General features: G+C 35.0%; 1 protein-coding gene across 1 annotated transcript in view; it reads right to left on the bottom strand.

Annotated features, from left to right (window-relative positions):
* Positions 1-7,925: 7,925 nt before the first annotated feature.
* The window catches only part of LOC138696786 (bridge-like lipid transfer protein family member 3B), a 100,455-nt gene continuing 86,270 nt past the window's right edge, over positions 7,926-22,110 (bottom strand). Inside the window, exons 16-19 of the mRNA XM_069822191.1 lie at positions 15,241-15,495; positions 10,391-10,538; positions 9,492-9,691; positions 7,926-8,143 (exon numbers count right to left, since the gene is read on the bottom strand). Of these exons, the coding sequence (XP_069678292.1) occupies positions 8,015-8,143; positions 9,492-9,691; positions 10,391-10,538; positions 15,241-15,495 (732 nt within the window). The 3' untranslated portion in view covers positions 7,926-8,014. The remainder of the gene's footprint in view (positions 8,144-9,491; positions 9,692-10,390; positions 10,539-15,240; positions 15,496-22,110) is intronic.

Below are 22,110 nucleotides of genomic sequence, written 5' to 3'. Positions count from 1 at the left end.
CATGATATCATTGTGTGAATATTGAATACAGAGTTCAGATTTGGGAAGCTACCGTAGTTTCTGAAAAACAGGCATATTTATCGTATTGATTACTTTTTTACTTTGTAACTATTGAAACATTTTTATGTTCAATGTTGTTTATATTTCTAAATACAAAATAAATGTATGTTAATAAGGTGCTTTTTGTTTTATTTTGTAAATCAACTCGTGACCTCCTTCAGCTCTTAACACACTTTGGGAACCACTGGATTAAGGAAAAGGAGATTAATAACACTAGAATTCCCAAGCCAAAACAAAGCGTTCTAACAGAACAAAAACTAGATGAAATTGGTGAATAATTGGAATGTTCTCAAAAGAAGTCTCTACGTCATGTTTGACAGAAAGCAGAAGTTTCAAAAACCTCAGCCCATGTGGCTACTGAACTTTTAAGACTAAAGACTATACACAAGGTTCCAGATCGAAGTTTCCACTGTCAACATTGCACCATTCACTACACATGCACATATGCTTTATCGGCCCAGACCCAAGTCAAACACTCTATTGAAGCATTCATTAATTTAAGACACATTTTATTCTTGACAACTCTTTTGTCACGTAACTATCATTCATGCAGAAATCAGTAATTACAGTAAAATAAAAAAAAAAAGTGTGTAATCGTGTGTCTTCTTTATATCCAAGTTAATTATTTTGTTTGCAAAGAAAGAAAGAAAGAAAGAAAGAAAGAAAGAAAGAAAGAAAGAAAGAAGAAAAGATATATCAGTGTCTCTAACCTAACCTATATTTTCTAAATCTTTTTTTCAAATCTCATAATGTGTTATTAAGAATTATTTAACACTATAAACACATAGGTAATTGGACGGAAATGTAAGAGATAAATTTTATATGTTGAAACACTGTTTTCTTTTTTAACAAATGAAACAGAAAATTATATTCTACTTCTCTAAATTTTGTGGATGAATAAAATCTCCATTTTAATACGTACACATTCCTTTTGTTTTTAATACCAATTTGTGGATCACTGTTAGTATCTCGATTTTAGCACCATGGTTTCTCTAACATTTCACACCAAATGATCCAACTTGTTTAATACAAATTACAAAAATATGCACTAATTCTTCTGGGTAATTATTCTTAAAATTCAATACCTCTTTTAAAAACATATACCATATACAAACTCAGGAAAAAAACAGATACAGGTACTGTGACAGAGCTACCTATCACCTTTCCTACAGAATGCTTGAAGAGTATCATGGAAAATTATCTAGATATATTTCACTGAAACTTGATTTACCAAACCTAACAACTCCAAAAACAGATGAGACAAAATGAGAATATATACTATGAAATTCCAAATACACTTCATTGGAAAGTAAGTTCTATGCACAACATTGTGACATTCTAAACAATTAAATATTTCCATTCCAAAATAAATTTAAAACAACAAAAATTATTCATTTCGAAATGTGCCTACTGTCTCAGTAACACTTATTGAAATACACTATTCATGTCACATAACATCTTAATTTTATTTATTAAGATGTTAAATTTAATTACTTCCATCAAGAATAATTCTTTCCATCGCAGAAAAACTTCATTTTTGCAATTCCTACGTTTGAGGACTAGATTATTATTGTCACTGACATTGTTTTCATTATCATCATAAGAGTATTATTATCTTTTTACATCGACCAGCATGCACTAAAACAGAAATAAATATAACAGTTTATTTCATGGAATGTTTATACGACTGTCAAGATAGAAAGAAATATAACAAGTTTGACGAGTTCCAAGGGTTTCTGTACCATTGCAATTAGTACAACTCATTAAAATTGAAGAGACTCGCATATATTTTAAAAATTCATAATTTAACTGAAATGGCTGCTTACAAGAGAAACACATCATCATCATCATCATCATCATCATCATCATCATCATCATCATTGGCATTACGGCCCTTATAGTTTAGCCTTAGCCTCCCTCAGAACATCCGACCAATCACTCCTGTCTAATGCTCGTGTTCTCCATCTTCTAATTCCAACTTTTGTTAGGTCAGCCTGAACGTCATCCAGCCATCTCAATTTAGGTCGTCCGACTTTCCTTCTTCCTACTGGTAATGCATCTAGTAGGGCTTTGGGTGTGCGATTGTTCAAGAGAAACACATATACAGTAAAATCCCTTGTAACCGGCAATACCAAAACAACGGGATTTTTGGCAGGGCAAAAAAAAAAGTTTAAATCTGCCAAATTGCCACAGTCCGGGTCGTCAGTTTTGCCACATTAGGAAGTTGCAAGAACTTTCATTTTCGGTGGATATTCTAACCTAAAACTAGTGTATTATTTATGTTGTGTGATGTGTTTTAAATAAAGAAAATCCACACAGTTTTTATGTTTAGTTAGTTATGTTTGGGCCGTCAATGTTGCCACAATAGGAAGTTTGCACGAACTTTCATTTTCAGTGAATGTACGAACCTAGAATTAGTGCCTTATTTTTGTTGTGTAATGTGTTTTAATAAGGAAAATCCACACAGTTTTTATGTTTATTCACTTATGAGCAAGTAAAGAGAAATAAGCTTCACATGGCTGCAGTTTCAACATTTGGCACCATGAAATATCATTTTTTTTATGTACATACCGATATTTATTCAATTATCTGGCAAAATCTTGTATTTGGAACTAGCCTGGTCCCTTCGGTGCTGGTTAAGAGAGAGTTTACTGTATTCACAAAAATTCTTAACTTGCTGTGAATAATTCTTGCTCCTATTGAAATTCTATGGTCATTTACTCGACTGAGGAAAGATAAATAGCTACCAGTGTGAAATGGTTCATATTCTTTTATAATAGATATTATTTTACGGGAAATTATCATCTTTATTGTTAAAATATTCATTACTACAAGTATATCATAATTTCAACAAAATTAAATATAATTATCTCCCATTAAAAGTACTAAAAAGTTTTTCTTAGTAATAGCAAAGAATTTCTACTTTTTCATCATGTGAGGGGAAAATGTATTGTGACATTTAAAATAAACAGATTAAGAGATTTTCACTTGGTATAGTTTCACTTACTTAGAGACGACCTATTTAACTGATGGTTCAAAATTTTAACATCTATGTTAATACATATTTAGAAACCAAAATCATTATCAATATACAAAATATTACTAGAAATAATACGAATAATCATGTAAGTATAACGTTGCTGGCATGTAAAAATATCCGTAACTAATATAATGTTATTAGCAAGTACAAATAATTATGTCCACTGCTGATGTCCGCACTTCACCTAAACGAACACCACTACAGAGAGATTTCTCTTATATACCTAATAGATTCTGTTTATGTCTGTTATCTATGAGTCAATAATGTGTACAAAATAAAAAAAATTCTTTTATTAGAAAAAAAATCATTCTCAGTCTTAGTCAAGTGAAAAAGCTTGTAAGTTACTTACAACGAAAACAAAACAATGTTCGACTCTCAAGCAGGCCAGAACTAAAATTGATTTCTGGCCTACTCCTCTTAAAAGTATTGTCTTAATAATACAGGTATAACTGATGATAAACACAGAGGATGAAAAATAATTTCAACATTCCCGAATTACTAGAATTTAACCTTTAAATGGAAGGAACATGCACTGAGGATGCTACTTTCAAGATATCCAAGACAAGCACTAAAATAACAACCAAGGGGACAAAGAGACGTGGGATGACCTTGCAGAAGATAGACAGATCAAGTATTGTTAGCCACAGAACAGGTCTAAAGGCCTAAAATTTGTCAGGAAGAAGAAGAAGAAGAAAAGGAGGAGATTACAAAACATTTCCGTTATATTATACAATTATATAAAAATGCGTCACATTTTCATAAATACACATACAGAATATTTAGGTTCAGCTACTATGTTCATAATACAGATGTTTAATTCAATTTGATTTTTGTGTAATTTCTCTTTTCCTTCATAACAATGGAGAAGTAAACTCTGTGAAAATGATGGGCAACATTTCTATCTCATATTTAAAATGTAGTCCACATCCAGTAAAAAATTCGAGTTTTGAACTTTGATTGTATCAGAATATAATTCACTCATTTGAACTATGATCTATATTACTGAACACTTACAGAGTGATTACTATCACAGATACGTCAGGAAATGTTAATTTTTTTAATGTCTTAATTCAAACAGGAAGATGGAAGTTCAGGATGGTGCATGGGAACCAAGTGTTTTTGGAATGGCTTATACTCGGTCATTATGAAAGGAAGAGACGTGCGGCATGTGACATTCCATTCCGTGGCTCATAGCATTTCACCTGCACTCGGCATCATGGAGCAGTAGACACAAGTTTGCATATGATTATTTTGTTAGGAATGGAGAGTCGGTGACCACGATACTGCGTGAATTTTTCTACGGATTCAATATTAATCGCAATGATTCTGTTCCCTTGCGTGACACAATCTTATGTTGGGTTAAAAATCTTTGAACAAAAGGCGCAATACTGAAGAATAAACCGCCCGGCCCCCAACGCAGAGTGCGTACTGCGCAGCCCAGGTCCTTCTGCTCGTAGACATTCAGCTGCACTTCGACTCAGCAATCGTACGGTAAGACGGATTTTGCATGACGATTTACATTTACACTCATACAAGATGGTTCGTTGTGCAGAAATTCAATGTAAGGGATTATCCCCAACAATGAATTTCACACAGGAAATGTTTGCACTCCACGAGCAGTATGAAAACATGATGATTGCAATGAGTGATGAAGCCCATTTCCACCTTAATGGAGCCGTTAACAGATAAAATTTTCGGAATTGGGATGCTGAAAATCCGCGTCATTTACACGAAAAACCTATGCATAGTCCTAAAGTAACAGTTTGGTGCCTGGTGGGACAGTTTGGCGTCATCGGTACCTACATTTTTCAAGAAAATGGAATTACAATTACTGTAAACTCTGTGCGTTACATTGAGACAATCCATACCTTTTTCATCCCTGAGTTACAAAGAAGAAGCGACTAACATTCAGCCCATATCATAATTGAAGAATATGTTAGAATTTTTCGGATCGAAATTTAATAGAAATCGATTAATTTATTAAAAACTATTCCAACAGTGATCTCTTAGAAAGAACAGAGGTCAATTTTCGTAGCGCTTCAACAATGCGCCAACACAGACGGACATCACATGCCAGATGTAATTTTTCGCTCATAATTGAAATGGTATGTTCTCACAAACGTTGTTCTACCAATAAAGTGTGTTGAAAACAAAAACTAACTATTTTATGGTTATTTTAAAAACACTTGGTTCCTATGCCCCACACTATATATGCAGGAAGATATAGGAGGAACAAATTGTTCTAAATAGACATTTTTGAAAATAAGGACTGTAGATATCAGTACCAGTGTACTTTGCTTAAGTATACTAGAGCTAGTATGAAGTGGTGGGTGGCCACAGGAAATAGTTTTCTGTCTATGGTTATGCATTCTGTGTCAATATAAACGAAATACATTTCTAGAAGAGTTGCCAGATTGGCGGACTTTCCCTAAGAAAATTTGGAGAATATTTTCTCAGAGGAGGTTTCCGGGGAAGAATACTTGCCTTAATGAGGGATATTATTAAAGACCTTTCCGGTTTTCAACACATGTAATTTACGTTCTATGAATCTGAAATGCATGAAAATAGCACCAATGGAAAAATAAACTCAAAAAGTATAGTTGTGGCAACACTGTTTTCCTAGTTGTAACACTGCCTCATAATAGCGAATATAAACAAATTTGTTCATTGTTGAGGCAAAATGGCAGCTATAGAGGACAAAAAAGCTTTTTGTGTGCTTGATTTTCATGTGAACCAGTCAGTTATTAATGTGCAACAGCATTACCGAACAAAGTTTGGTGCAGATCCACCCAGTGGGCCTACAATCCATAAATGGTACACTGATTTTAAGGCAAGACTCTTCACAAGCAGTTGCGATTTCATCCATTCAGACTACAGTTGCTGCAAGCCCTAAAACCAGAGGACAAAGTGCTACGAAGAAATTTCTGCATAACTATGCAGACTTTCATTGAAAACGATGATGAATTTATTCATTTCGTGTTTTCTGATGAAGCCACTTTTCATCTTTTTGGTAAAGTAAACAGCTATAACTAGAATCTGGAGGTCGGAAAATCCGCGTACCCACGTGGAACTTGACTATAGACTTCATGTGTGCCATGTTACCAAGGGCGACACATTAAACATCTTTATGGTAAGAAACTAAACTTTTTGAGTTTCTCTTTCCATTGGTACTATCTTCATGCATCTCAGATTCATAGCACGTAAATTACATGTGTTCGAAACCGGAAAGATCTTTTGTAGGAACCGAGTATATTAGAGAAGATGGTAATATGGGACAGTCTTTTTCTACAGTATCTAATTTGAAAACAACGAAGTTAAAAATGTGATTTGAGGCGATCTCTTATAGGAATATCATTTCTCCTTATGTGTGCAAAGTCACAACATGATTATATCAAGGAATCTGGTGTTATGTTTTAGAAAGTGCTCATTCCACATAATTGGACTTCCAGAAAATAAGGTTGCAATATGGGACAGAAACTGCCTGTGTAAAATCTAAAGATTAAGCCTGGAATCACATACAATGCATAAGATATGAACACTAGTAACACATTAGACACAGAACTCATTTGAAGAGTCCACTGCATGAATGATGGATGTCATTTGGAATACATTTTGCAGGAGAAGCAATTGAAAGTTTGAAATGCTTAGCGCTCAAAGCTTAACTGTGATTTTCCGATCATTACTGGACAATGACTATCAGTGTTAATACCATATAACTCTGTATGTACATTCTATATGTCTTAAGCTATGCATTGACAGTCTTGATTCATTTTCGACAAGAAAGTGACATCCATCATTCTTGCAGTGGACTCTTCATATGGAAGTCTTGATAGTTATATAAAAAAATATGAAGTTCTCCGTTTTCCATTGGTGAATGCCCTAGTTTTATCCTCAGCACATTTATCAGTACCTTACACACAAATTAGAAGGTTCTAAGAATAGTGTTGTCCTGACCATCTATTTTTCTCATAGGAATAGTAATGTTGTAATATGGGACAACCTTGTCCCATAATACCATCACTCATATCGTAACATAAAATCTTGAATAAATTTAATTTATAATGGCATTTGATTTCCATGATGCTGAGCAATTCAAATCTATATCTACTTTTATGCATAAAAATAATCTCTACCTTAACTTTTTACTGCGTAACAGATGAGAAAAGCACTCTCTGCAAAAACTTTTAACACTGGCGTACTGAACATGACACCCTCTCATGCAAAACTCTCACTTAATGGACTTACTGCATCCCATTGCAGACAAAGACTACTTGAGAAGGAAAATATGCCACTGTACGTAACAGATAGCGCCACTAATTTTAGAAAAACAGCTGTGTCCCATTTTACAATCCCATTCCATATTACCACCTTCTCCTCTATACATTATAAGAAAGTAGTTTCAACACAATTATTACCAACACTAATCACGAAATGATATTTCATGCAGAAGAAAGCTGATACAGAAGATTTGAGTAGTATAACAGAATAATAAATATGAATTCTTTATAAGACATAACGAAAGAAAATTAGAAAACTACCCTTGTAAAACTGAAAGACTGAAAATATAGTTAATCTCATTAATACGATGACTACTGGAGTAACTCGTTTTGTAATTAAAATTCATTATGTTTAATGTGAGTATATATAATAACAAAACTTACGTACCAAAATAATGTGATCAGACAAATACGTAGTCTTCAAAGTTGTAGGTATTTTATATTTCTGAATTCATATGAAATTGGAGTTGCTAGGTTTTGGGAAAGAAAGTGTAACTACACCCTTCTACATAGGACATACAGAAATAAAACATTTCTAAGAACCAGTCAATTATCTATCTGCCAGTTCAAAATTGAAGCGAAATATTTGCTGCTACTAAGTTGCTCTCTTGGCACTACAGCACTTAAAACACTTCTGCTATCTCTTGCTGCGTTGAGATTGGTCCACTTGATCCTGCAGGCATCGTACTCGATCCAGTAGTGAACGTTTCTCTTCCAACAGAGATGCAACATCATCCTGAGCAGTGGCAAGACATGACCGCAGGATCTTCAACAGAAACCATGAAATTTATCCTTCATACAGTCTCTATTTATTCGAAAGCTGCAATGTTGCAAATTTGCAGCATTGCACGAAGGCTGTTTGAGAAGATTTTCTATATTTAAGCCTTACTTAAAACCTTTTATTTATTTCTCTATCTAATCTCCAGACTGCAGAACTCTTGCATGTTTTATTGAGTTGGTATAAAATTAAGCCAACTTTATTTTATCTAAGAGCATATTTCGTGAGTTTTTCCTGTTATTTGACATATTTAACTATATAAATGTGAGCTTTCTTTCCAAAACTCACTATCTCCAAAATTTGAAGTTTTCAACTAAGAGTGGATCCATATAATGTTTGAGGTTAAGTTTCCACTGGCGACTTTTTACGCAAAATAATACTAAATCCCTATGAATTCTCAATGAAACGAATGCAATTTTTTCCATAACTAACTAAATCCAGAGCAAAAATGAGCCACTTTCTTTCCATGAAACATTATATCCACAGGACCGCAACAGAAATTCTCTAATGGAGCAAAATTGCATGAAAAATAATTAAAGTATAAATTTCTATTTGATTTTTGCTTGTAGCGGTGGCAGCAGAAATTCGTGTTTCCTCTAAAAACAAGTTTTTGAAGGTAGTGAGTTTTGGAAAGAAACCTCACAAATATTAACACCTGTTCCTTATTTGATCTACTTTGCCAGATATATAATCATTTTTCTGTGCATAAAAATGAATATTTCCTAATTTTCACGCAATTTTTAACAAATGTAATGTGTGTGTACGCACGCACGCACGCACACACACACAAACGCAAAAAAAGCATAATAACTTATTGTGTAGAAGTATGGGAGAGTACTGAACAAAACAAACAAAAATTAAGAAGTGCAGAAATGGGTTTTTGGCGATGCTATTGTGAGATAAAACTAAAGGACGATATACAAAGAATAAAACAATTATATAACAAATGGGCACAGTCACTTCAACTATTGAAACAAAAAAGCTAAGATGGTACACACATGTAAATGGATGGGGAAATCACTGGCCAAAGAAAATGATGGAATGGTGTCCTTCACAACCAAGCAAAAGGGGTACACCAAGGCAAACTTCAATGGATGGATAAGAACCTTCACGACAGACTGGCAGAGCCATCAACTTTGGAAACTGGGACCTAATGTTGTATAAATTCGCATTTAAAAATAACCAGGACTATTAAAATATGAAATAACAACACATAAAGCATATTTTGTGTAAAACCTTCAATAAAAAATGTGTCAAACAAAGGAGTCACAATATAGTTAAATATTTTAATAGTAAATATATTAATTTTTGTTACATTTCTTTTTGTCACACTAACCTGACTTTCTTCAGTTGACTGACGAAGAGTGTGATTCTCTTTCGAAACCCTCTCTAAAGCAGCCAACCTTCTCTTCAGTTCCGCGTTTTCTACTTGTAGTTGTCTATTGGAATGTTCTAAAGCTGCCAAATGTCGGATGGTATCTTCACCTATTGAACCACTGGAACCAGGTGCATCTGTTGGGTGTCGAACTGCTTCCACTATGAAGATATATACAGAAAGATTGTTACAACATTTCGTGTCATATTTCAAACATCAGAAGGAATAGAATCATCTTTACTCCATACATGCACTGAATCTACAGTAAAATCTCGATAAGACACGCCCGCTTATTACACTATCACATGTAATAAGCTTTTCTGGTCCCTGTACATTTCATATATAACGCCTTTATAAAATACCCCGTTTGTTGTGCTCTAGTCCCGCATAATACACTACTTTTGTGGAATATTTTTGATGTATTTTTCAGTAATGTAACAGCAATGAAACATTTTGGTTATTGAACTCATTGGTACCATTAACCTGAAAAGTATTTGATCCTTTACCTGCGCATTTAAACCTTCAGACTTTACAATAACCCACCCTCTTGTTACGCTCTCTTATTCGACTCTTTACCTGTGTGTTAAATAAAACAAATGACTTGAAGTAAATAAGGATCTATGTGCCATTTTTATACTTTCGAGGGAACTAAGTCATAAAATACGTTGAAGCTATGCGTACATACACATCCCACCATCTACGAACGCCTAATAAAACAATAAAGGAACAACAAAGTCTGGACTTCGATTCTTATATATGTTATAGGGCTAGATACAAGAATAAGAATAGCTTTCTTTTAAAAGTCATTTTAAAATACCTATTTATGTGCAAACAAATTTATAAAGCATTGACAAGTTTACCTGGAGGTTCTATGTGGAAAATACCATCTGACCCTCTGTTAATGATGAGTTGTGATATTTCCAAGTTAACAGGAACAGGACCTGGAGAAGTTATATTGGCTGAAGGGCGATCTTCGTTTAAACAGAGCTTGATGTTGTCAAGCACCATCTGGAAGGGAACAATAGCTTTGAATTTAGATAACTCCCCCCCCCACCCCCTTGCTTGAATTTCTTGAATAAGAAATGAAGTTGTGTTGGAAAGAGTAGGTGAAGAAAAAAGATGCTGAAACTGATCAGGAAGAGAAAATGGAATTGTTTGGGTCACTGGCTGAGAAAAAACTGTCTACTGAGGATGCACTGGAAGGAATGGTGAATGGGGTAAAAAGTTCGGGGCAGAATAAGACATAAGATGATAGACAGCATTAAGACACATGGATCATATGTGGAGACAAAGAGGAAGGCAGAAAATAGGAAAGATTGGATAATGCTGGGTTTACAGTGAAAGACCTGCCATTTGACAAAACACTATCTGTGTGTGTGTATACATATAAAACATTTGGTACTTCACAGTAGCCGCTGAAAGTGTTGTCCATCTTATATGATACGAGGCGCATCCAGAAAGTAAGTTTCTCTATTTAAAAAAAAAAAAAAGAACACACACTTTCAGGAAAACATTTATTGGCAACAGGTACAGTTATGTTCCAGCTATTTTTCAACATAGCCACCATCAGAATTGAGACACTTGTCGCATCATGGGATCAACTTTTGTATCCCTCTGTCGTAGAACTCTGCCGCCTGTGAATGGAACCAGCGTGTGACAGACGTCTTCAGCTCTTCGTCGTTGCCAAAACGCTCACCGGAGGACAAGAATTTCTTGAGGTGCAAGAAAATGTGAAAATCGCTGGGAGCAAGATCAGGACTGTAGGGTGAAGATCAAACAACTCCCAGTCAAATTCCGTCAAAACAGCTGCTGTGCGCCGAGCCGTATGTGGACGAGCATTGTCATGGAGGAGCATAACACCTGCAGTAAGCATTCCACGCCTCTTGTTTTGAATGGCACGTCGCAATTTTCGCAGTGTTTCACAGTAACGGTCAGCATTCACTGTTTCACCTCTTGGAAGGAAGTCAATGAGCAGAATGCCCTTCCTGTCCCAGAACACCGTGCACATCACTTTCCGTACCGACAGAGTCTGTTTGAATTTAGTCCTGACCGGAGATCCACTATGCCGCCAATGCATTGACTGCTGCTTGGTTTCCGGGGTGAAGTGCGAAATCCAAATCTCATTGCCCGTGACGATCCTGTCGAGGAACTCGTCGCCGTCATCATGATATCGTTGCAGAAATGTCAGTGCTGCTCCTAAAAGTTGCATTTTGTGTTCGGGTGTCAGGTTTTTCGGCACCCACCTGGCACACACTTTTTGAACAGCAGGTGCTTAGTGACAATCTCATGCAACAAGGATCGCGATATCTGCGGAAAATGGCTGCTCAGCTCCGTAATCATGAAGCAATGGTTCTCCATGATGCACTGCCGCACCAGCTTAACACGATCATCATTGATGAGGGACGGTCGCCCACTGCGCTCTTCATCATGGACACTTTGACGACCTTCGGAAAACTGCCTACACCAGCGACGCACCATCTGCTTACTCATGATGTTCGGCCCATAGACCTGACAGAGCTGCTGATGAATTTCAATTGACACAATGCTTTGTGCATTAAAGAACTTTATCACCGACTGAACCTCGCAGGCGGCGGGAGAAGGAATAAGAGCTTCCATTTCGGACCACTGCTGCCACGCTACTGGCACCAGGTGGGACCTGTCCGGCTGGCATATGATTGATACGTCATAGATCTGTTACGCATGCGCAATTGACACGGCTAATTGCGTTTACTTTCAAGGGGAAAAAATCGGGAAACTTACTTTCTGGATGCGCCTCGTATATATTTCACACCACACACAACCTGTTTCACTTAACCTATCCACTAAATTTAATGTTATTTTTCTACATGGAACTGGACGGCCAGGGAGTTTACGTCTAAAGTTTTCCCTTGTTCTGCCATACGATTTCTTTTCTGAATGTATGTTTTCAAAATGTGTACACGTTCATGTACTGTACATGTAACACTTGCAAAAAACATCACAACATAATGAACTGCATTTATTCTTAGCTATGCCACTGCATGCCTTTTCTGCTGGATGTCAAGGACAGACTACAGATTGGTACAGCTAATTTCGTGGGGCTGGGATTCACCAAACATACAGCTTCCACGTGGTGATCTCTATATCTTTTTCCACCATTCCCTCTCTCTTGGCACATACACAAAGAGAGTTGATGACTGATGGATAACATAAATATCAGTCAGGAGTGATGAAATAAGCTAGCTAAACATTAGGGGATTCTCCAGCCATCAGTTGGTATCTTTAGTCGTTAATCAGGGATGTTCAGTTCTGAAAAATTTTGAGGGTGAGTACCAATGTAACATAGTATGCAAGTTTTAATCCTGCGAAGTGCCGTTAATTTGTAGCTGCAAGGAGCAGTGGTAGCTGAGAAGCTGAGAGAACCTGCTGCTGGTCAGCTGACAGTAACATCGGAAATGTTCGCTGGGATTCGCTGTATGCACATTTATTTCCCTGCATGCTTATGTGAAGTGCATTCAATATTTGAAATATGTCAGCAAGAAAAGTAACTTTATAACACCAAATACAATCTCTAAGAAAACAGGAATATTCAGATTCTTCAGACAAGGAAAGAAGTTGTTTTTTAAGTTCATAAAACTCTGACAGTGTGCGACTACGTGGTAATCAAGTTAACAGTGAAGTTATTCTCGTTCTTGCTTTCCAATATTTGGAGATGATATCTTTAAGATTCTGGAATGTTGCACAATGCTTCAGATGTTCCATGTCCATTTCTTCATGTTTAGGGCAAAGAGGGCAAAAGGCCAATTCTATGGAGATGTTTGCTTAGACAATCATGTCCAGTAAAAAGCCGAAACATAGCAACAGCAGTTTTACAAGACAATTCAGGAATAGGGTTCTCTAAAAGTTCTTTAAGTTACAATTTTCATTCATTTTCTTCTTTATTACTCGTTTTATTGTTCCTTGTATATCACAATGTTCTGAGATCCACTGCATAACTATTTTTTTTTTCCAAGCTTTTGAATTTGCTCAACCATAATGCATTTCTTTATTTTTTTTCATTTTGGGGTAAGTGGTGGATGCTATTGCCTGAATTACAGTTTTAGAGTCTGATAATATGACAATAATTTTGCAATGATGTAACTAAAGGAATATGTTTTGGAGAGGAGTATAAATGGCTTCAAAAATTAAATTATGTTTTATTTATCGACGCTCGCAACTGCCAAGGTTTTATCAGCATCGTCAGTGTGCCAGAATTTTGCCTCGCAGGAGTTCTTTTACATGCCACTAAATCTACTGACATCAGCCTGTCACATTTAAAAACACTTAAATGCCATCGATCTGAGCCGGGATCGAACCAGCAACTTTGAGCACAGAAGGCCAGCGCTATACCGATTATGCTACCAAGGCCATAAATGGCTTCAATCTCTCCAGCAAAGTTAGTAGTATTTCTTCCCACACTTTTATAAAGTGAGAAGAAATGGCAAGTTTCTCCAGCACCACTTCCTTCATCAGCATCTAAAAAAGATTCATCTGTATAAATGCGTGTCCAGTCGTTAACATACAGGAAACTCATTCAAAACATTGCCAATACATCACCTCCCTCCTGGCAGTGCCTTTGTTGTGTAAACCATGCAGTGCTACACATCAGTTCTTTCATGGACCACACTGTGCATCAATCACATTTGTTGCCCAAGCCACACTCTGAGCTGTCATTCTTTTCTCTGCTGCTTGCACACCAACACTATGTTTACTGAATGTTGATTTGTGCTGAGTTAGCTGAAAGTTGACTCGTGTGGACTTACTATTTTTTTACTATTCTTTTCACTTCTTTTTCCACTTTTACTACGACAATCCATTAATTCCCGATTTACCACGAAAATCGTCTATAGCTGCATTTAGATTGGCAACAGGCCATGATTGTTTGGCCAAACACCTGCATAGAATTGGAATATATCAGTCCCCTAACTGCCCATTGTGCAACTCAAACCAAGAAATGGATTCGGAACACCTCAAAATCTGTGCTTCAGTGGCTGGTCATGATAATATCTTTGAAAAATATTGAAGTGCAAGAGGTTAAATGACTTTATTGTCAAATGCCTGGCATTAGAAAACAACAAGTACGACAATCCTCATTGTTTTCATTTTCTCGAGGCACACCACTTGAAAATGGCTGCACCAGAGGACGTCTGATTCTATTTATCATCATCATCATCATCAGCCACATGGTTTAAGCCTTGTTTGGCTCGTTACGGTCTCATGAAGTATATATATTTTAAAATTGCTGAAGCCATCTTTTCCTGGGTCTACCTATGTTTCATTTACCAGTTGGTCTGTAGTCGAACATTAATTTAGAAATACGGTCTTGAGTCATTCTTTCAACATGTTGCTTCCATTTATTCCTATATTCTGTGAGTTTTTCAGTTAAATTGAATATATATTTAATTCTAGTCTGATGTCTTCATTGCGTTTCTTGTCTAAGAGAGTATAACCTGCTATACTCCTCAAAAATCTCATTTCTATCACCTCGATTCTTTTTTCTTCGGATTTAGTAAGAGTCCAGAATTCAGAGCCGTACAGCAACATAGGGACTGCCATAACTTTATAAAATTTTAATCTTGATTCTATTTATTTCAATTATTTTTTTATAAAAGAAACACACAGAGATTCATTCTATCATTCATTCATTAAATTACATAAAACCATTGCGAATTGTACTTTAAAAAGTAATTACCTGCATGGGGAGTGGTTGAGGAATAATCTCGTCCTCAATCAGATCAGCAAGACCTGTCACAGTGCTCATATTGAGCTCCAAATTTACGTCATTGACCCTAATTTCCATGTGATCTTTGCACCACTCCTTGAAGCTCGATCTGTCCACTATAACACCAGGGCTCACTGTGTGATTCAGTCGTATTCGAGCGCATGGATGGCCAGTGGCATCCATTGGAACTTCCATCCAGGCACGGGAACGACAACTGAATTTGTTCTGTAAAGGAAAATTGTGAAGAAAGAGTCAAGCACTAAATATTAAGAGAACTGACAATTTTGCATGCAAATTTCCTGCAAAGCTAACTGCATCTGCCGCAACACAAGAGTGCAGTGATGTGCTTGGCTATTGCAAACTAAGTGAGTTACTGGAATTTCTGTATAGTTATCGAGTTATAAGCTCCTTACACCGCTATCACTGATCCAATTGAAGCAAATCACATCTTATGTCACAAGTTCAAATTTTCTGATGTATTCTGTAAATAACATACACGAAGTTTAACAGAAAAACTGCATTGTAATTACGTAACAATATAGAACTACAGAACATTTTTGGCTGCACACTCCTCCATTTAATATTAAATAAGTTAAATATACTGAGGTATAGATTCAAGAGGGCTGGAAGATTGACGCGTATGCCTATCACACTCTCAACAAATATGTGATTTAATGGAAACTTATAGCACGTACAGTGTGGATATTAAAAACTTATGTAATAATCTTTCGCATTCTTATGGATTATACTTGTGACATAAATATAGAGACCAAATTTTGAAGATTCTTTATTTATGGTTACAGTATACTTTTGAAGAAATCACTGATAGGTATAGTAACATATAAAATGTAGATTTTAAACTAAAATAATTCTGTAATTTACAAAGAATTGCAATACAGCGTGGTGCTAATAAATTTTATAGCCCATTAGTTGCCTGCTAAACCAATCAACACATGTGTTTTACTCTATTAGAGTGTAAGGAAACAGATGGCAAATATTTCTTTTATAAGTAATGACTCAGTGTTGTCTGACATCAAATATGATCTCTTTGCATTATTTTGATAGATAACTTGATTTATAATACCAAGCTGGAAAAATAAGGTTTGCTATGATAATATGTAATTTTAGAACAGATAATTTCAAAGATATTTTCAATTTCAAAATCATTATTAATGAAGATTTAAAGCAGAGAGCATAAATTAGTGGAAATAAAGCGAATTAGAACTAAATACTTTCTCAGGAGTTGGTTCTACTGATATAAATACTTGTAACCTTCTAGAGTATTTCTATTATGTCATGTAAACTTTATTGCAACATCTGTTACTGCAACAACATATTTATAATATATCATGAACTCTATTAGTAATAAAACAGTCCATGCAAATCTAGCTTTCAGGTAAAGCTTCCTGTAAAGCAGACTTGAATAATTTCAAGGGAAAAATTGTTCCGGGGCCTGGTATCGATTCTGGACCTTGGCTGAACGCATCAAAGCTACAACCAACTGAACTACCCAGGTTAGGTACCGGGATCGATACTTGGCCCTGGAACAATTTTCTCTTGAAATTATTCAAGTTCACTTCACAGGAAGCTTTACCTGAAAGCTAGATTTGCATAATATATATGTTACTGTAGATATGTTAACAGAAAACCACAATTTCAAGTCACACAAGTTTCTGTGCACTCGATGTGGGTTTCTGGCGTCTTGTCAGCCCACTTGAGTTATATGGATATAAAGGAAAAAATTGGGACGTATCGGGTGAAGTTCCTGGGTAACTCAGTTGGTTAGAGCGTTGGTGCGTTCAACCCAAGGTCCCCGGATCGATACCCAGCCTCAGAACAATTTTTCCCTTGAAATTATTCAATAAAACAGTCGTTTAGTAAGACAAAAACTTAACAGTTTATCACAATATTTTTAATATTATTCATTTAATTTTGGAAGATTTATCTATACCTCAATTCTATCTACAGCTAACAATGTCAATGGATAGAGCAGCAGCAATAAGTTTTTATAATGAAATTCTCTTTTTTTCTTCATGCAAAAAAAAAAAAAAAGCGATGTTACATGTACCACTTTACTGTCATAAATTAAGGTATCTTCACTCTGATAAATGTCTAGCAATATTACTACTATGCATAATGTCTTTCTTGACGTTGTATTTTGAGGTATTTATAGGAAATATGTTGCACACAGAAGCATAAAAAACTCTCAGAATCAGAAGTTTTCTCAATTTAGAGAAAAGCTATTTTCAATTCGCAATTGTAGAAGTGAATGATTTAATAAACATAATTTATTATATCACATTGTAAAAAGAACAAATAATCTCTCGAAATAAATGGACGAGACCATATTTGTGTCATGAGTAAATGAGTGAAGAGTGTGAGACCTGGATCATGCAGACATGCAATTCTCACTTTACATAACAAAGCTATAATTTCTTATAGCACAAAATAGATAGCTCTAGTAAGCCATGCAAATTGATTATTTACAATTCGTTACTTGAATACTCCCTTCATTAATGAAGTAAGCTTGATACCAACCTCTCTGCATTAAAATAACCAGTGAAATTAAAATTTCGAATTTTTTAAAATAGAATATAAATGTTCCACTGTAAATTATAATGCCAGAAAAATGTTTCATTAAAATTAATGTGGATGACAGAAAATAACGTAAATAAAATAAATTACCAACACATAAAGCAAATTTAAATTAAAATAACAATTAGTACATTGAAGTGGCCCATACTACAACATAGCTCAAAATAGAAACATTTTCAACATTATTTATAAATAGTACAACACACAATGCATTCACCTACCATGTACCACACGTATAATTTCCTGTATATCAGTAGTGTAACATTAACAATAATAATTCCAGACTAAGCAAAGTCTAAATTTTCTGCATAGGTAGGACTTACCTTACCTGGTTTAAAATGTTGCTTAAGGCGAAGTTAAAAATGCGCATATTCTCTGTAGCTGAAGATAACACTCCAAGTATTCCTCATGAATAACTTTGGTTAATTTCGTACCATCAGGCAGCTACGTACATTTACAGCATTTCTTATAAAATTTTACATTTTTAAAGCGGTGTTATCAGAATTTAAGTTTATGTATAGTGAATTCATAGTTCTTAGCAAGAAAATACACCAATATAAGCTAATAAAAATTAATTTAGCTCTTAATTATTTATACTACGAGTACATTAAAATATATTTGCTTATGATTTTATCTTAATGTATAATAACTTTATTATAAATGTATTCCAATTTCACATTATAATGACTATTGATTATTTCATATCAAAGAAAATTCAATGCACAAGTTGTAACCATATGTCATATATGAGGAACTCATTTTCAAAACTTCTCTTGTCCACCTGATAACAAAAATGAGCTTCCTGTGTCCATGCATTCTTCAACTATATCTCTACATACAACTGTTATATGGCTTCATAACATCTTCTAAACTACTAAAAATCTTGCGTTAAAAGTATCTATTGGAATCATACTGACTCTTGTCCATAACAAAATTGCAACAAAATATTAGTTCCAGCTTTGGAATCAAAGAGTCTCATACTCACATTTCATTCTAATTCTTTGGTTTCATAATGTCTCTTGCCTAGCTGGTAAGAAATTTTAGACCTAAAAACGTTTTTCGTGATTTCCCACAAAGTTATGGTAATGGACAAGGATCTTTATGAAAATAACCTCCTCATATACGTAATTATATTAAATCAATTAAATTTTTGTTGCATTTACCCGAATGCAAGGCATTTTTCCTCAACTTCAAAGTGTGTTAAAAGCATAAGTTGTTTTGAATTATTCTATTCAAAATCAGCAACGCAACAGATATAAGACTTCCTCTGTACCTTCCAATTACAGCATTAAGTTAGGCCTTTACCTCCAGCAGAAGTTTATCAATATTTATAACGGATAGAGGAGATTCATAAAACTATGCAATGTAAAGGATTGGCAGAAGAAGACTGGGAAGATAGAGCAGAATGGAGAAGAAAAATTTGGGCACAGGAAGATGCTTAAGCACTGTTAACCTGTTATATATCCTCGAATACATTTTAAACATTTCAGTACAACATTGTTAGAATTATGACCACAATCTCTATAGCTCTTAATAAAATGTTAAATGCTTTGCTAATCATTTACCATCATCATCCTGCAGCTCTATGGTAGAGGTCTGCATGGATTTGGGTAGAAATTTACTTATACTTGTTGGGTGTGGGAAAGGCTTGGGCCTTAAATAAACACAAATTATTTTTTTTCTCCACGAATTATGTATCAATTAATAGTACATTATGCAACGAGCCTATAATGTAGTAATTAAGACGCGAGTATGTTTGTTTATGAAACGAGCACAAGCGAGTTTCATAATTTTCATACGAGCGTCTTAATTACCATTATAGGCAAGTTTCATACGACTTTTTATGCTCGACCATATTTCTAACTTGAAATTATTCATAAGTATTCATGTTATGGTTATGTAAGTGAGGAGCGGAACTGACCTGAATTGTGAGATGTGCGCAGACGCGAAAGTATTGACTTTTTCCGAGGCATGAATGTGATTGACCTTGATATAATCTAGAGAATAACATGAAGATTAGTCTTAATATAACCTGGAAATTGATTTAGAATTGAAAAAACGAGATGACAAATTGAATTTATTTGAATATTATTTACAATTAACGCTAATTATTATAGCAACAGAACATAACCTTCTGCGACAGTATTGGATTTCCAGCCTCCATGACTTTTCGGTAATTGTCTTTCGATTGCATATCCGAGAATAATCGATACTTGCGGTTTCATAATGGTACAATGGTGATTTCTCATTGGCTGAACAACTGAATTATAATGAATAGGTGTACTTTAATGAGGTGCATTAAAGAGCTATTACCAGGTGTATAATTACTACATTTCGGCATGGTCGAGCATAAAAAATAATACGAAGATTTTAATACACAATTAGATGTACACCCAACACTCATCCAAAACAGTAGACTGTCGGTATCGTGAGTTATTGTTTAGTTAAACTTCGTATTTTGTAATGGCGTTTGTCTCATCTCAACTCTGTCACAGACACAAAGCATTGATTATTATTTGTTTCACCTGGAAGACTGGGAGATCACTTTTTCTCATGCTCCTACTGGAGTGATAATCTCTGTTCTTGACCTCTGTGGCCTCTGCTTTATCTGCCAGTCTATTGACAGTAGCAAAACAAATAATTTTAAGTACGTAGCTCATTTTGTTTCTACGCCCACTGTTTTGATTCTGTATTTCTCCGATTCTTTCTAAGCTAAACTCAGGTTTCGGGTCAGGCTCGGGTGATAAATTAAGCCATATTGGGTTTTGGGTCTAGTTCAAATCGGGCTGAGTCTAGTAATTTCGGCCCTTGCAGGCTTCTACTCTATAGCCCTTTGAGCCTAGGCTCAGCTTTCCTGGTAACAGATACACATTCTCCTTGGTTCAAAGCCTTATTCTTCCACCTTTTTACTTTCAATTGTACTCAAGTCTTCTTTCACGTCATCAATCCATCTAAGCCTGGCTCTCCCTCTCCTCCTATCATCTTCTAATTGCCCTTTCATAATCCTTTTAACCATTTTTTGTACATGTTCAATCCATTTCAACCTTCATAATCTCATAAATGCTACAATATCTGGTGCATTATGCTTATTTCTAATTTCATTATTTGTTGTGATTCTTCAGAAATCATATTCACATATTGGTCCATAAATTCTTCTAAGTATTTTCCTCTTCCAAGTCATAAGCAGCTTTTGTGACGTAACTGTCAAAGTCCACATCTCTGATCCATATAGCAGAATAAGTCTTATAAGAATATTATACAATCGCACCTTTAATGTTAGTGATAAAAACCTTTTCTTCAGAATATGAGCTAATGCTCGAGAGTACTTACTCCCTAGATTAATTCTTCCTTTAATTTCCATCTCTATATCATTCTGTTCTGTTATCAGGAAGCCCAGATACTAATTCTATATACATTCAGGTAACATTATTTTACTTGTAAATGTTCAATCCGATAATTTCTATAGAACAGTAATGAAGCTATTATTATCTCTATTTCATTGAAGTTTATTACATCCACAAACTTCATGCCTTCAGTATATCTGTAGCTTTCAGGATAGGCTTATATTATTTTTCCGTCAAATATAAAATTCCAGAATCTTTATTAGCAGCTGCTTTTAGAAGCCGTTTGAACATTACCTGTAGACTATAAGGAAAATGTACGGCTAACTTATCACCACCAATTCGTCATATCCAGGGCTACAGTTGTCATATCCCAATGAGACACAGATGTATGTTTGTTGTGGAAATGTCTATGTCATTCATTATCCATAAAATGACATTATTCTCGAATGCAAACTCCCTTACGCTGTTAATTTATTCGAAAGTAAGTCTATACATTTAGATTCAATCATCAACTCAAGAGTGTTTTTGAAAGAAACATATGCGATCTGAGAAAATCACTTCAAGTCACACTTTATGAAATAGATTACAAATTTAATAAGAATGTTACTTTCATACTTACTGAAAAAAATAATCCTATCTGTAAAGAAAGAGGTACTTTTTCAATAACAATTAAAATACTTTGCATGCATCAGCGAAATTTCCTGTTTTTATTCATCTTACCTTTCTCTTAATTAGTATCTTCAAAATCCATCCACAGATGTGTATTCAAACTCCATACGAATGTATATTTTAAAACGTAAAGTTTTTGTGCACGATAAATCAATTGAACAAAGTTAAGTCCTCATCAATTCACTATGCTCTTTAATTTACATATCATTCTGATTCTCAGACATACTGGTGC

Source organism: Periplaneta americana, chromosome 3 (assembly GCF_040183065.1).
Source record: "Periplaneta americana isolate PAMFEO1 chromosome 3, P.americana_PAMFEO1_priV1, whole genome shotgun sequence".
In the NCBI taxonomy this organism is placed as follows: Eukaryota; Metazoa; Arthropoda; class Insecta; order Blattodea; family Blattidae; genus Periplaneta; species Periplaneta americana.
Note: the sequence above shows the minus strand (reverse complement) of the source record. Positions and strands in the feature narration are given on the sequence as shown.